Source organism: Cynocephalus volans, chromosome 6 (genome assembly GCF_027409185.1).
Source record: "Cynocephalus volans isolate mCynVol1 chromosome 6, mCynVol1.pri, whole genome shotgun sequence".
NCBI classification, from domain to species: domain Eukaryota; kingdom Metazoa; phylum Chordata; class Mammalia; order Dermoptera; family Cynocephalidae; genus Cynocephalus; species Cynocephalus volans.
The window spans coordinates 51501642-51518854 of record NC_084465.1 but is presented as its reverse complement, the minus strand read 5'-3'; the positions used below and the strand labels follow the sequence as shown (position 1 = coordinate 51518854).

General features: G+C 42.9%; 1 protein-coding gene across 1 annotated transcript in view; it reads right to left on the bottom strand.

Moving 5' to 3' along the window:
* Positions 1-17213, bottom strand: part of FBXL13 (F-box and leucine rich repeat protein 13) — a 242872-nt gene that overhangs the window by 16840 nt on the left and 208819 nt on the right. Inside the window, exon 19 of the mRNA XM_063101040.1 lies at positions 355-489. Within this exon, the coding sequence (XP_062957110.1) occupies positions 355-489 (135 nt within the window). The remainder of the gene's footprint in view (positions 1-354; positions 490-17213) is intronic.

The following is a 17213-nucleotide window of genomic DNA, read 5'->3' as shown; positions in this document are numbered from 1 at the left end:
AACAGTTGTAATCTAACATTCTTCCTTCGATTCCTATAAATACCAAGTTCATTGAAATGTTCCACACACTGGCTTTTTCATTTAGCTGGTTCTTCACTATGAATTGAATAAATCTTTGACACGTTTATATTTGTATGATAATTGTGTTTTCAACTTTTTGAAACTTCTACTTTGAAATCAAAAAGTTATTTCAACTTTGGGGATAGAGAAAAGTCTAATGAATACTTCAGATATAGCCAAAACAACAACAAAAACAACAAGTTCTATAATGGGTCCAGCCCCGACTGTTGTCCTCCCTGGGTTCTTTGGCAGTGCTTCAGTTTGACATGTCTGAGCTCTGACTCCCGCACATACCTTTGGACAGCCAGCAATGCTGAGAGATGTGAGATTAGTGCAGTAAATGGCCAGTGCTTTAATAACCTCATCTGACAGCTGGGGGCAGTAAGAGACATCCAAGTATTCCAAGATCAGTGAGCTTTTGCAGAATGCCTGCAAGAAATTCCAAGGTCAAAGGTTTTTTCTTGTCTATTCCTTGGTCTTTATTCAAACGTTGTATACGTAGAGCCATCTTACCCGTAGCACTTAGTATACATTTTAGTCCCTGAAATATCTCATTGCCCACCCCCCAAAAAAAAGAGAAAAAGAAAAAAAACCACATCCCATCTCATTGTAAAAAATCTCTTTATAATGGAAGATATTCATACCAAGTTAACAGCTTAGTAATATTCAAATTCCTATTTCTTTGGGTAAAATGGTGATAATACCCATATCAAAGAATAGTTGTGTGGATTATATGAAATAATATACATACCTGATATGGCTTCTAGCACAAAATAGATTATCTAGCTATCTATAAAATGTTATATACAGTGTATTTGAGAAGCAGTATAGTACATTGGTTAGTGCTTGACACATAGTAAACCTAAGCATTCCATAAATGTTAACTAGTGCTTACTTTGGTGGCATGTATACTAAAACTGGAACAATTTTGGCTTGGCCCCTGTGCAAAAATGACATGCAAATTCATGAGGCATTTCATAGTTGTTTTTTTTTTTTTTTTTTTCAGTTAAGAGGAAAAAGCTCAGGAGATCTATTGTACAACATGGTGACTATTGTTAATAACAATGTATTTTGCTGTGGTTTGACCCCAACAAAACTCATGTTGACATTTAATTGCCAGTGTAACAGTATTGGGAAGTAGGGCCTTTAAGAGGTGATTAGATCATTAGAGCTCCACCCTCACAAATGGATTAATGCCATTATATGGGAGTGGGCTCCTGATAAAAGCTCTGTCCTGATAAGAGTTCAACCAGATTTTCTCTCTCTGTCTCACATGCTTCCTTGACCTTCCACCATGTTATGATGCAGAAAGAAGGCCCTCAAGAGATGAGGCCTCTCCATCTTGGACATGCCAGCCTCCAGAATTATTAGAAATAAATTTTTCTTTATAAATTACCCAGTCTGTGCTATTCAGTTACAGGAACAGAAAACAAACTAAGACATACTCCAAAAAGTTTCTGGAAAAATGGAATTAAGAGATAATACAAATCTTTCCATGAACTTTTTGAAGACCCCCTTGTATATTTGAAAATTGCTAAGAGAGTAGATTTTAAATGTTCTCACCACAAAAAAATGATAAGTATGTGAGGTAATGGATATATTAATTAGCTTCTTTTAGCCATTCCACAACATATGTATATATATCAAAACATCATGTTGTGGAGTTCTGGTCAAGATGGCGGAATAGACGGTTCCCAGTGTCACTCTCTCCCACAAATGAGCCCAATTTACAACTATAAAAATGTAACATCAGCCAAGCTGGGGCCACTGGAGCTCAGGGGAAGAGGAGAGATCTTCCGAGTTCATGAAGGTGGGAGAAACTACGATGAGAGAAAGAAAAAGCTGCTCTGAGCATTTCAGGCCGCAGCTGCTTTAAGGCTCGAGCTGATGAGCGCATCGAGCAGGAGCCGGCAGAAGCCACAGCTGTGCCCTTCAGATGGAGTTACCTGGAGGCAGCAGGGGAGAAGAGGGCCTTTGCCCCCAGGACAGCAAGACCATTAATAGGGTTCCCATGGACCCATGCAGGAGCAAGGAGCCAGAACAACTGAAAAAAGGGACCCATTCAGAGGCTTGTGAGTCATCGCAAGGGACCAGCACAGGGCCCATCCCACGGGAAGTGTTTGGAGCATGGGCGGTGGGTGAGATGGGAACACTAGGAGAACACTGGGACACAGCAAAGACAGCCGACCTGCACCCCAGTCAGCACATGACCACTCAGAGGAGACTGGTCAGGAATGCAGAATTGCATGGGGTGCAGTTCAGTGAAAAAACTCAGGCCCAGATCAGAGATTCTACAGAACACAGATCCACTGGGTCTCTGGAGAGCTGGAAGTACCTATAAGATCAACCATTAAACCCTGAGCTGCACAAAAAGCATTCCCTAGGGAAACAGCAGCAAAGCAGCAATTTAAACAACCACACAGCTCAAGTACTGGTTCCCACAGGAAGTTCCCGTGTGTTAGAAACAAAGGACAAAAAATTAGTTCCAGCCCAGGTACACCACCAGCACCTTGGGGCCTGCCTGGGAACCAGAGGCTTGGATCTGGGAGCGGACCCCACTCCCACTTCCAGGCAAACTGCCAGTGCCTCGGAGCCAGCCCAGAGACCTGAGGCATGGAGAAAGGGACTTGACCCCTCTCCCACAACCAGGCACACCAAGCCAGTGCCTCAGGTCCCACCCAGTGACCTGAGGTATGGAGCTGGGGACCAGACGCTCCTCTCACAACCAAGCACATGGCACCAGCACCTTGGAGCCTGCCCAGGGACCAGAGGCATGGAGAAGGGGACCAAACACACCCCACAACCAGGCATACCTCCAGTGCCAAGGAGCATACCAAAAACAGTACCTCCACATGGGTGGCCCACCACAGCCAGCACAATAAGCATGGCTGCCGCAAAAGCGGCTAGACGCCACAACCACCATGCAGATGGTCTGCCAACCACTGGAGTGCATTCACACAAGAAGAGTCACCAGCAGAGACAAAGAAAAGAAGAGGATGTCTTTTTCCACAAAACCCATTTCAGAGTGACAGAAGCAGCATCTGCTCTGTGATAATATTGGGGGACCTAATCACATCTCTCAGCATTGGACAGATCATCTAGGCAACAAATTAACAGAGTAACCATTATTCTTCCAGAAGGAGAGAAGAAATCTAGTGTAATTAGAGGGGGGAGGAGGAGGGAGTGGGGGAAGGAGAGAGATTGGACAAGGGGCATAAAGAATAATTACAGTTTGTAACTATATATGCTAGTAATATTGATTTAATCAACATATCTCAATGTTTAACCCCCAAAATAGGTGTAATCGATTTTGATTCAATAAATAAAATAAATTTTTTAAAAAATCATGTTGTACTGTATAAATATATGCAGTTTTTATTTGTCAATTTAAAAAATTTAAAGCTATTAAGAAATCTGTCTTGTCTAGCGATTAAGTAATATCAAAAATTGGAAGTTGCAGCTTGTCAGAAGATACTGAGGTCTCTGTCACTGGAGATAATCAAGCATACAGGGCATACCCAGGGTGGTGTAGAAGGGAATTTACCTTTGAGTGATTGGAATCAGTGGTCTTGAATCTCAGTGCAGAGATTCAATAAGCTTTTCAATAAGAATGCAATTAAGTCTCACATGGTACTGTCTGGAACTCTGCTAGCTTTTATAGTCTTTCCTAAGTATCATATTTAGAATAAAGTAAGTTCTCAGTAAATACTAGTAAGTTGATTGATCCCTTGTGAGTGTCTTTTGAAGCCAAGGCACAGAAGCAGCTGTGACCCCAGTCCTGTATGTCTAATAAGTCAATCCCAGTCCTGATGAACTGATGCAACCCCATATACCCAGCCAGAGATCAGACAGATCCTCCTTACCTCCAACCAGTGGTCTGAGTTTTGTGCATCCAATCTCCCAACGCAGAAAAACAGCTCAGGCCTGGGTCCCTACCCTAACGAACATACCCCCCAGGCCAGTGGAACTAAGGTGCATCCATACACTCCCAGAGAAGCAGCCAACTGGTCTTGCCCTCAACAGTCCCACCTAGCGGCCTTGCCCACCACCCGAGAAGTGGCTCAGCATTCCCACCCCTGGCAGGCCTGCTCCTGCACCTCCAAGGAAAGCACTACCTCACACCTGGCCCCAATAAGTGGCACAGTGGACCAGCTCCCAGCAGACCCACACCCAGCTAGCTGAGCTAAAGCATGCCTTCACCCCCACCTCAGAGAAAAGCCCAGCTGTCAGGCCTTTGGTGAGCCCACCCCTGAGTCTTTGAGCCATTGCGCCCATACCCATCTGAGTGAGAGACAGACTGGTTGATATGCCCCTGAGGGGCCTGCACCCAGTCAGAAAATCAGCACAGTGACCCTGCCAATGTTGAGCCAGCCCTGAATCCCTGACATGCCACATGCCCACACTTCCAGCCTGAGCATCAACCTAGCTATCCCATGCTCAGTAAGCCAGCACCTAAGATGACTGACCCACAGGGAGAGCAAGCATACCCACAGCCTGAGAACCAACACAGCAAGCCCACCCTTGGCAAAGCTGTGCCACCATCGCCACAAAGCTCCCAAGCATAGGCCACTGAGGCATGTGCAGACAAAGAAAAAGTGGACTACAGCTGAAGAAACTACACAGAATCTACACTATTGCACCCATCCAGAACAAAGCTATCATACTCTACCCAATAGACACCCAAAGACACATTTGCACATGAAGGTCCTTCCCCACACAAGCCACTCTGCAAAATTCAAAGAGGCAACTGTTCCACCAGATGCACAGATGTCAACATGGGAAACAAGAAACATGAAAAAACAAAAAAATGTGACACCACCAAATAGACATAATAATCCTCCGATGGCTGATCCCAAAGTTGCCAATTTGCCAGAAAAGGAATTCAAGTTAATAATGTTAAGGAAACTCACAGAAATGAAAGAGAATACAGACAAACAGTTCAAGGAAATCAGAAAATTCATGATGTGAATGAGAAATTTAACAAAGAGATAGATGTAATTTAAAAAGCAGATTGGAATTAAATGATAGAATGAAATAAAAAATATATCTGAGATTCTCAACAACAGGCTAGATAATACAGAAGAAAGAATTTCTGATCTTGAAGACAGCTGTTTTGAAATAACCCAGGAAGACAAAAAAAAAAAAAACTTTTAAAAATGAACAAAGCCTACAAGATTTATGATAATAGTTGTGGCCTCCTAGAGTAGGCCTGAGGATGCAAAATAGCGTCACCCCTGCTAAATTCCCAGTCACTGTAATAAAACTAAGTAATATCTGACCTTCCCAGAAATCAGGATGGAAAGATAATAGCCAAATTTAAATCTTCAATAGGTATGATAATGAAGTTCCCTCTGTTTTAATCCTTACACAAAAAAAATAGCTTGAAGTAATCTGATGTTAACTAGTCATTTATTCTATTGTTTGGTCTTCCTGCCCTACCTTATGAAGAAGGTAACTTAATGATCAATCCATTCTTTTGTTATTTCTGTTTTCATCAGCCCCCTTTCTGTCTATAAAATCAACCCCTTTTTCTCAACTCATTGGATCACTTATTCTATTTTATGAAATCATGTATTGACCAATTCTAGAATCACAATAAAGCCAATTGAGATCTTCAACTAAATCCTGAATGAAAGCAATAAAGTGGGGGGGGGGGGTCTGGTCAAGATTGCAGAATAGACAGTCCCAGGATCACTCTCTCCCATAAGTCAACCAATTTATAACTATTAAAAAGCAACGACAGCCAAGCTGGGGTAGCTAGAGTTCAGGGGAAGAGGAGGAAAGACCTATAGAGTGCATGAAGGTGGGAGAAGCCATGATGAGAGAAAGAAAAAAACCGCTCCAACCGTTTCATGCCATGGCCACTTTAAGGCTGAAGCTGCTGAGCACATGGAGCGGGAGCTGGCAAAAGCCACAGCTGTGCCCTTCGGATGAAGTTGCTTGGAGGTGGCAGTGGAGAAGAGGGCTGTGGTGGCCCCCAGGCCAGCAGTACCACCAACATGGTTCCCATGGACCAATATAGGACTGAGGAGCCAGAACAACTGAAAAAAAGGAGCCACTCAGAGGCCAGTGAGTCATTACAAGGGGCCAGAGCATGGCCCGTCCCATGGGAAGTGTTTGGAGCATGGGCAGTGGGGGAGACGGGCCCACCAGAGGAATGCTGGGGCACAGCAAGGACAGCTGATCTGCCCCCCAATCAGTGCAGGACCACTCAGTGGAGACTGGTCAGGAATATAGAATTGCAAGAGGTGCAGTTTGATGAAAAGACTCAGGCCCAGACCAGAGTTTTCTACACAACCCAGATGCACCAGATTTCACCAGATCCAGAAGTATCTGTAAAGTCAACTATTATAACCTGAGCTGCACAAAAAGCCTTCTCTAGGGAATCAGCAGCAAAGCAGCAATTAAACTCAACCACACAGCTCAAGTACTGGTCCCACAGGAAATTCCCACATCTTAGAAGTAAGCAAAAGACAACAAATTAGTTCCAGTGCAGAACTTAAGTGGTGGGAACAGCAAATAATCCAACACAAAACTGAAAGAAAAAAGTACCCGCAACCAAAGACAAAGTTTGATAACCAGTAAAGGTCTCATTTCACCAAAGAACACCTATAACACCTACAACACCTACAAGGACTGGAAGTCCCCTGGGCTACCGAGCCAGAAATGGGGAAGGGCCGGGGGCCTCAGCCATGCCCCCTCACACACACACAACCAGTCCTGAGGATGGGGGGCCTCAGGCCTCGGCCACACCTCCCAAGTGTAACCACCCCAGCGATGACCACCAAGCCACTGCAGGGAATGTCCCAGGCTCTCCTGAGCTGGGGCGGCAGGGGGCCGAAGGCCTCATCCACAACCCCCCCACACAAGCAACCAGCTCAGTGGTGACCACTAAGCTGCCACAAGAGGCGCCCCAGGCTCTCCTGAGCCGGGGCAGTGGGAGGCCGAGGGTCTCGGTCACATACCCACCTCGTGCTCAACCAGCCCAGTGACGACCAGCAAGCCTCAGCAAGAAGAGCCCCCAGTTCCTGAGCAGGGGAGGGCTATTGCCATACCCATTGACATCTGCACCCAGCCCAGCAATAACCAAGCCACCGCTGGAAGCCCACGGGTCTCCACTGTGGGAATGTGGGGGGTGCCACAGGCCTCAATCCCACCCCTCCCCCTCCCTCCTTCTTCCATCCCATTTCGTTCCCCTTTCCCCTGTCCCTCTCCCTCCCAACTGCTCTACAACAACATCGTAGAATGTAAAAAATAATATTAATTTTTTTTAAAAAAAGGATAAAGTGGGGAGCATCACACTCCCTCAGGGTGCTTTGGCTATTTAGGTCTTTTGTTGTTCCATATAAATTTTGGATTGTTTTTTCTATTTCTGTGAGTATGCCATTGGTAGTTTGATGGGGATTGCATTGAATCTGCAGATCACTTTGGGTAGTATGATCGTTTTGACAGTTTTGATTCTTCCAATCCACAAGCATGGGATGTCTTTCTGTTTTTTTGTGTCTTCTTTAATTTCTTTCATCAGTGTTTTATAGTTTTCCTTGTAGAGATCTTTCACCTCCTTGGTTAAATTTATTCCTAGGTATTTTATTTACTTTTTTGTTGCTATTGTAAATGGGATTGCTTTCTTGTTTAGGATGATGAAAAAGTTTTGGAAATAGAGGTAGTAATCACACAGCATTGTAAATGTAATTAATTGTGCACAAGTATATAAATGCTTAAAAGGGTGATACTTATGTTATATATATTTTACCACAATAAAAAGGGGGGGATTTTAAAAGAATATTTAAACTATAAGAATAATTTATTGAAAGATGGAACAAGCTTAAAGGGAGACTCAAAGCTCTCTGTGTCTGAAAACTCTCTTTCAGTAGCATCTGCCAATGTCTTGGTCTGATTGAATCAGTTCTGCTTAATGCCTTTTTAAAAGCTCTAATATTCTTTGAAGCTGAACTTTCCAAAGGTTTTAAATTAAATAATAACTTATAAAAATGATTTTAAGATCTGTGATACATTCATGATAACATTCTTATCCATGGAAAATCTGAGGCACAAAGATTGGTCCAAAGCTTTATGCTAAATCAGTGGCAGATCTGAGAACTAAAGTCAGAACTTTTCCTCTCTTATAATTCATATTTTCCTTTAGAGACATGTAAGTCCTGTTAAGTACTTAAGTCTGAAGACATATTTCAGCATAATCACCTGTGAAATTCCATTTCCCCCTTACAGATAAAATTATCTTATGCACTCTGGCTCCAGTGCTGCAGAACTGTATCTATATCAATGCTGTTGATTTTCTTTACTTGGAAAATGCTACAGTATGCTTCTTCCAAGTCAAAATCTTTGACAGTGAAGATGGAGAAAAAATGCGAAAATTATCATTTGGCTCCCCTCCCATGTATCACTCAATTTTGCTGGGGTTTAACAATCTGAAGAAAACTTCCAAATCTTTACTCAGTTAAGTAATTTCTTCTCAGTGTCTTCTGAGCTGAGTCACAGCGTGGGGGCTTAATGGCTACATTCCTAAGTTGGGTATGTAGAGGAGACTGAGTCTCACTCATATTTACTGACTGTCACAGTAATGTGTTTCTGCCATAATCCTGATTTAACCCACCTTGACAGGTGGAAGCTCCTAGCCTTTAAAAAACTTACTTCATGGTGCATACTCATGACACCATTTCGTGACTATTTGCCTCATTAGGTTCTGATCTGAGTAATTCTACTGGAAAGTTGTTTTTTTCACCCCCTTCTCTGTTGATAATTCTAGGAAAATTTTGTGGTGTCAGGAACCACCATTTTATTTTATTTTCTCTCTCTCTCTCTCTCTCTCTCTCTCTTCCCCTCCCTCCCTCCCTCTCTCCCTCCCTCCCCTCCTCCCCTTTATTTCTCACAGTTTTGGGCCAAGATCAAGGCACCAGCATCTGGTGAGGGGCCGTCTTGCTGCATCATAACATGGCAGAAGGCATCACATGAGAGAGAGGGAGAGAAGGTTTACCTTTCCTATGCCTTTTTGTTCTATCTGGATCCCCAGCTGGTTTGATAATGCTCACCACATTGAGGGCACATCTTCCCCACTCAGTCTACCATCCCACACACCAATCTACGCTGGAAACACCCTCACAGACACACCCGTAAGGAATGTTTACTAGCTTTCTAGGTATTTCAAGAGCCATTTTCTATAAAGAAGACCATTTGAGGCTGCCTTAAAAACTGAAATACTAGCTTAAGTTATAAGCTAAATACAAAACTCCAGTTTCTTGGGCCTCATATATCCCATGAGATGTAGAGTTATACTGTACCAAAGATAGCCTTGTTTCCCCTAGGCATCAGAGCAGGTGGGAGTGGTCATGGCCTGGGCACCAAAACCAACCTCTGAAGAGCCTGAGGCTGCCCCTCAAGGTGAGATGCCACTCCTGCATTCCCACCCTTCCTGCCAGGGAAACCAGGCTGAGCAAGGCTTAGACAAGGCCCAACCTCAGAGGTACACAATGCTTTCATATATGGAGAGGACTCTGGAAAGGAAAAGAGCAAGGCTAAGGCCCAAAAACCAGCATTTCCAAAGACACTTTTATGATGAAATTTGTTAGAAAATTATATGGTGATTGGGACGATAAGCTTTATCTTCAAATGTGGCTCAAATGTGGCTTACTCTACAAAATCTTCTCCAATTCCTCCTTGTGTAAGAAATACCTCTTCAAAATTTCCGTAGCTTTTTATTTTTTATTTTTTCTCACTTTCTACTTGTAGCTATTTATATAAAAAGCTTATCTTCTGTATTGACTCGCTTCTTGAGGGCAGAAGCCATGTCTAATTTATCTTTGTGGCCCCAACACCTGGCATGCAGAGCTAATTCAAGATGGAAGAGTGTCCAAAGGGAATAGAGTATGCTGCTTAGCACATGAGTTAGGAGAATGGGCTCCATTAGATGGCCCTCAGACCAGTAAGTCCATTCCTTCCTCTCAACTCAATTTAGTAACTGCCAGAGGCTGTGTACAGGGTTAGTTAAGAACACAGAGTTTGAGGCCCTTTGGCCTGAGTTCAAATCCTACTATTAGAACTTCTGTGTCTCTGGATAAATTACCCAACCTCTCTATACCTCAATGTTCTCATCTGCAACATAGGAAAAACATGGTACCATAATACAGCACCTACTTCATACAGTTGTTGGGGAGACTGAGTTTATAGAAATAAAGCAATTGAACAGTACCTGGCAGTCAGTTACTATGTGTAATAATAGTAGCTAGTACTATTACTTGCATTCACTGCTTCTCTATGGCTCTGATTGCCAAATTTTTAAAATAGTGAACACCACTGTAAAGATATTTTGAGCATATAATTTCAATAAATATATATGATGTATGTATATATATCTTTTTTTTTAACAGATGGAAGATGTGTTCTGGTTTTTTTGTTTTTTCTTATTTTTAAAATTTATTTATTTACTATTTTAAAAAAAAATTCTGAGATGTGGAGCATTTGGGGTGGAGGGGGAGCAAGAAAGGGGGTGGGGGATGGGTGGGAAGATGAGAAAGGGGGAGGGGCCATGGTCAAGGCCCATGGCACCCCCCTCACTCCAGCACAGGAGCCCAGGGGGCTTCAGGTGATAGCTCAGTCATGGCTGGACAGGATGTAGACGTTAGAGGGGTGTGGCTGAGGCCCTCGGCTCCTCCACCCCAGCTCAGGGGCCTGGGGTGCTTCCAGTGACAGCCTGGTGATCATCACTGGGATGGATGCGGATGTTTGGGAGACATGGCTGAGGCCCTTGGCGCCCCCCAACCTCAGCTTGGGAGCCCAGGGCACTTCCAGTGGTGGCTTGGTTGTCATAGCTAGGCTGGATGCAGACATTGGGGAGCCCTAGTTGAGGCCCTTGGCCCCTCTACCCTGGCTCAGGATCCTGGTGCACTTCTGGCCGCAGCCTGGTGGTTGTCACTGGGCTAGATGCAATGTTGGGGGGGCCATGGCTGAGGTCCTCGGTCCCCCACATCCCAACTCAGGAGCCTGGGAGGTTCTGGTGGGGGCTCAGTCATCACTGGGCTGGTTGTGGTCATCAGGTGGGGCATGGCTGAGGCCCTCAACCCTCACCCCACCCCAGCTTGGGAGCCCAGGGAGCTTCCAGTCCTTCTTGGATTTATAGGTGTTCTTTGGTGATGTTAGACCTTTACTGGTTAATATCAAAATTTTGTCTCTGATCTGTGAGTTTTTTGTTTTTTCTTTCAGTTTTGTGTTGGATTATTAGCTACTCCCACCACTTAAACTCTGCACTGGAACTAATTTGTTTGCTTACTTCTAAAATGGGGGAACTTCCTGTGGGGACCAGCACTTGAGCCCTGTGGTTGAGCTAAATTGCTGCTTTGCTGCTGATTCTCTGGGGAAGGCTTTTTGTGCAGCTCAGGTTTTAATCATTGACCTCGTAATCATTTCTGTGTCTTGTGAGGTCCATTACTCCTGGGTTGTGTGGAAACTCTGGTCTGGGCCGGAGTCTTTTCAGCAAACTACACCCCTGTAGTTCTATATTCCCAACCAGTCTCCACTGAGTGATCCTGTGCTGATTGGGGGGCAGATCATGTTTCCCAATGTTTCCCTGGTGGGCCCGTGTCACCCATCACCTGTACTCTAAACACTTCCATATGATGGGCCATGTGCCAGGCCTTGCAATGACTCACCAGCCTCCGAGTAGCTCTTTTCCTTCAGTTGTCTGTGGCCCCTTGCTCCTATGTGGGTCCATGGGAACCCTGTTAGTGGTACTGCTGGCCAGGCGGGCCACCAAGGCCCTCTTCTCCCCTCCAGCTGTGGCTTTTGCCTGCTCTTGCTCTGTGTGCTTACTGAGGCCAGCCTTGAACTGGCTAGGATTCAAAACAGAGGAGTCCTTTCTTCTCTCATTACAGCTTCTCCTGCCTTCATGCACTCCGTAGGTCTTTCCTCTTCTTCCCTTGGGCTCAAGTGGCCCCAGCTTGGCAGTTTTTGCTTTTTAAAATTTTTTTAATTTTATTTTGTCAATATACAATGTGGTTGATTATTGTGGCCATTACTGAAACCTCCCTCCCTCCTCCCTCTCCCCTTCCCTCCCAACAACCTCATATCTGTTTGCTTGTTGTATCAACCTGACTTTAAACTATACTGCAAAGCTACAATAACCAAAGCAGCATGGTACTGGCATAAAAACAGACACACTAATCAATGGAATATAATACAGAATCTAGAAATCAACCCACACACCTACAGCCATCTGATCTTTGACAAAGCCATCAAGCCTATACACTAGGGAAGAGACTGCCTCTTCAGCAAATGGAATAACTGGATATCCATATGCAGGAGAATGAAACTAGACCCATACCTCTCACCATATACTAAAATCAACTCAATGTATTAAAGAATTAAATATACACGCTGAAACAATAAAACTTCTTAAAGAAAACAGAGGAGAAACACTTCAGGAAGTAGGGCTGGGCACAGACTTCATGAATACAATCCCAAAAGCAAGGACAACCAAAGGGAAAGTAAATAAATGGGATTATATCAAACTAAAAAGCTTCTGCACAGCAAAAGAAACAATTAACAGAGTTAAAAGACAACCAACAGAATGGGAGAAAATATTTGCAAAATATACATCTGACAAAGGATTAATATCCAGAATATACAAGGAACTGAAATAACTTTACAACAAAAAAACAAGTTTTTGCTTTTTAATAGTTGTAAATTGGTTGATTGTGGGAGAGAACAATGCTGGGGACTGTCTATTCTGCCATCTTGACGGGCAGTCCTCTCAGTAAATGCATATTAATGTACTTTGTAAATCATATAAATATACAACTCTTCAAATATATTATATATTATGAACATATAAAAACAAATAAAATGTGTGAGATAAAATAAATCTAAATAAAAGTTCTAGAAATTCTAATATTTTTCTTGTCACACACCAAAATAGATTGTCTGTTGATTTGCTAGAGTAAATGCTTTTTCTGGAGATGCCTACACAATAGTACACCTTTGGTTGTTAGAAAACCTTGATAGCTTATTGGCTGCACAGATCCTGGGCATTTGCTAAAAACAAGGGAATTATTTTTTTTTTTTTTTTTTTTTTTTTTTTTTTTTGTCTTTTTCGTGACCAGCACTCAGCCAGTGAGCGCCCTGGTCATTCCTATATGGGATCCGAACCCGCGGCGGGAGAGTCACCGCGCTCCCAGCGCAGCACTCTACCAAGTGCGCCACGGGCTTGGCCCACAAGGGAATTATTTTTAAAACAAACTGTGATAGGTGCGTAAAAAGAAGGCAAATGGGGGGAAATTAAGGAACAGAAAGAGTAAGCAGTGAAAGAGTATACTGAAAATATTAAAAGGAAAAAAGACTAGGAAAAGTCCAAAACAAAATATCTTTGAATTATATTTGGTAATTATAATTTGTTGAGAAAAAATTTCAGAACAGTTTCAGGTTTTAGATTTACCTCCAAAATAAAAATGAGCCAGGGTTGGACCACCCAAAGGGCAATCAGGTATTTTTCTTGTGACCTGTGGCATAACACACACTTTTTCCATTTCTCTAAAATAAGTTATAAAAAAAAAAATAGGTGCCCAGTGGCCCAATTACCTGGCACCCCTCCAGGAGCCTCTGTGAGACAAGAAGAGCAGAGAAATTACTTAAGCTACAATAATCAACCTGAAAGAGTTGATGAGTTTCTATTTGTATAGCCAGCCATAACACTTTTTGTTCTTTTTCTTATTCTTTTCCAAGAAAGTGGCAACTCAGAACTTTTACTTGAAGGGCAAAGTCACACCATCCTCCTATGACCTCCCATTTAAACATCTGTAAGAAATAATGAGTTCATGAACCATCAGTACTGCTTTGACCTCCCATTTGGGGACATAATAGAATGAGACACGATCTAATCGAGGAAGGCTACCATTTTAGTAAAAAAACAGAGTCTGGAATCTGAAGTTGTGTCTGTGTATCCTTGAACAAGACATTCAATTGCAAGTTTCTTCATCTATAAGAGGAGAATGAAAATAATTGTCTACCTATCTCACAGGCTTATTGGAAGATGGGAAGAAAATGTTTATTCCAAAAGCACTTGACAGACAAAATACCCTACACAAAAGGTGGCTTTTGCCTGTCAACAGTGGAACCAGAGAGATCCTGGAACAATCCTGTCTGCCATTTTGAGACCTTCAACATGATGAAGGCTTTAGGTTGTAGAAATATAGTGAGCAAACTTTCACTGGAATTGATAGGATTATTAGAAATCATAAAACAGAGAAATCATAGTTCCTATGAGACTTGCCAGAAGCACTCAGTTCATGAGAGGTGGGACACAATGAGCAAAGGACGTCACACGGAAGAGGGATCAAAAACAGGTTGGCCACTTAGGTTTAGAAGCAGAAGAAGCATAAGCTCATACATCAGTAGGAAAGTGGAATTCTGATGTTTATCTTCCCTGCATTTTTATTTTTGCCTTCAGACAATCCGACAGGTTTTGTTTAACTGTTGGCAAGTTTCATGTTACACGGGATAAACTAATGTTCCAGGTATAGCTTAAGGGGTGGGAAAGGCCTCCTAAGGATTATCTTCCTTTTAACACATTCTCTTATAGTTCTACTCTGTGGATGCTCACCGTGAAAATAACAGATGTGCACATTCATTTAGTGAGTTCAGCAGTGTTTCAGTTGTCCTACAGTGGTTCTTCACAGTGGGAGTGGGCAAGAAGCCAGGACTGGTGTGGGGTATTCCCAGCTTCAGCTGTTTCTCAACCCAAAAAACATGGGACCTATGACTCCAGTATCCCTTGGAATCTTACAAACTATGGGAAGCTGACAAGCTGTCAAATCTCACATCCTTTGAAGTCTGGCAAATTTCTAATTCTTTTGAACTGCCTTTACAATTGGAAACACACTAATGTGAGGAGCAACAGAGAATGCTGAGCTTATTTCTTCTGCTTATAGCCTTTGAAGAAAGGATAATGCCTAGGTATCTTGGCACGAGTTTATCTGTGACGCCCAGTTGATTCCAGGTGCCTTGGGTCTCTTCGGGGTATGTCGTTTTATTATAAAGTTTAGGAGACCATTCTTGGTATGGATAACCACATAGCGTGGATTACTATAACAGCACTTAATTTTTCCAGGTTTTGTGGGCATTGGTTTTTCCACAAGGTACAAGATATCCCGTGCCCCACACTCTGAATTCTACCAGAATTCCGTAGTTCTCTCTCCCTAGACCCTACAAAACAATTCTAAGCCTGAGACCCTCTGGAAACTTTATTGTACACAGTCTAGTCAATTTTTTACCAATAGTAACATGGGATATTGGATGAGAACGTTGGTTCCTAAGCAGTATGGCCAAGAGATAAAGGGTCCAAATGTCTGGATGTTCCAGCTCCCCATACAGGAGATTTCAGAGCTTCTCCAGCACCAAAGGTCAATGATTAAGGCCATTTTGGAAAGGAATCCTCTATCCATTGCTTCCCTTGCAACCCATAAACATAACTTTATCCCTGGAGAAGAGGTGGAGTTATTGATATCTCATGAGCCAACACATCTCATCTATTTTGGCATTACAAGTCAGAATGTGTCACAAGCTACTGAAACCAATCTTGACTGAGTACTAGGGGGTGGAGTCTATCAACTGATGAGAATGATTGATGAGAGTCTTGCATAAACAACATTTTATAATTAGTTAGAAAGTTTAGTGATTCAAAGAAGTGTCTAAGAACAGAAAAGAGTCACTGAAGAGTAATCCAGTTCTTGCTGTTGGGCACATGAACTCAACCCTTCTTATACTCTGGAGAAAAATGTCCAGTACAGGCTGGCCATAGGCTGAGGGAAGAAAACTCAGATAAGACTTGCTGAATGAGGTGGGTACTCCTGGGCCTTTCTGACCTGAGTATCCATGTAGATATTCCACACTAAATCTAAGGGTTTCAGTTCTCTAGCACAGGTAGTCCAGGATACAAGACTGAGGACTCTGAATCCTCAGTTCCCACTTACACTCTACCTGGAGCAGAGCCACTTCTACACAACCACGTGACTTAACTGAACATTCCTGGGTCAGGCCGAAAGCCAAATGAACAGCAATGGATCTTGCTCTGTTGTTCTCCCAACTCTGAAGTTGTTCATGATTTGCCCCTAATGGCTGCCCTTCCCAGTCCCCTATTCCTTAATCCAGCCTCTCTACCTCCCTCTCTATTTGTAAGTCAAGAATCTAAACTAAAGGTCAAATAAAAAAGAAAATCAAAAGTTTATAATCTAAGACAATGGATAATAAGAGGTTAAAACACACTGAAGATTAAAGAGAAGGGGCATGTTATCTCAAGTGTCCAAGCAGCCAGGGCAAGATGGAGGGTCTCAAAAAAGAGGCAGTAAGAGGACAATGAGAGAAGTGGATGTTCTAGCATCTCCATTTTTGCCTATACCCAATTAAAAGTTTTCAGATATCTTTGTGATCATCAGAGAACATGACATTGTTCTGGGCTAACTCCTTAAAATTAATCAGTGGTGCCATTTGCAGCTTGTGAAGAATATAAGCCACAAGCCAGGCAGAAAAGACACAAGAGAGCCGATGAAGCTGAACCACTACCGCAGGCCTCTTATTTCTCATATGCAGTTATAAATACCACCCACTGCATTCTGGTTTCAGGGCTTTAAAAAGCAGACAGCCATCTCTGTTAGAGATACTGTTATCACAGCTAATAAAAGAGAAGAGGGGACCATGTTTGGGTTTGGAGAACAATGACAATTATCTAAGTCTGAATCTTCCCCTCCCCTCCAAACTGTAAAATCTACAGAGATGAAATAAAACTGCATCATCACTAGGAGACAGAGAATATGACACCTTATTACCTGTAGGTAGAGTAAAAATGGAAACAAATTCCAATGAGGTCCCTTAGCCTGCTCGCAGCTTCCACAAGCCTGTAGATAGAGAGTGGATCGGGGAGAGGATGCTTAAAAAACTCTGTCGTAAGAGTGGAGGCATTAAGAGAGCTTAGAGGAAACACAGGCATAATCATTCTACACATGAATTCTACAATCATTCTCTGAAACCAGCAGGACGTCCCACAATTCAATTTCATTCTGACACTAACTAGAGTTAGCATAGATCCTATGGGTTAAAAGTTCAATCCCACTAGACTGTCCCCCACTTCAGATGCCAATTTCAAGTCTCAG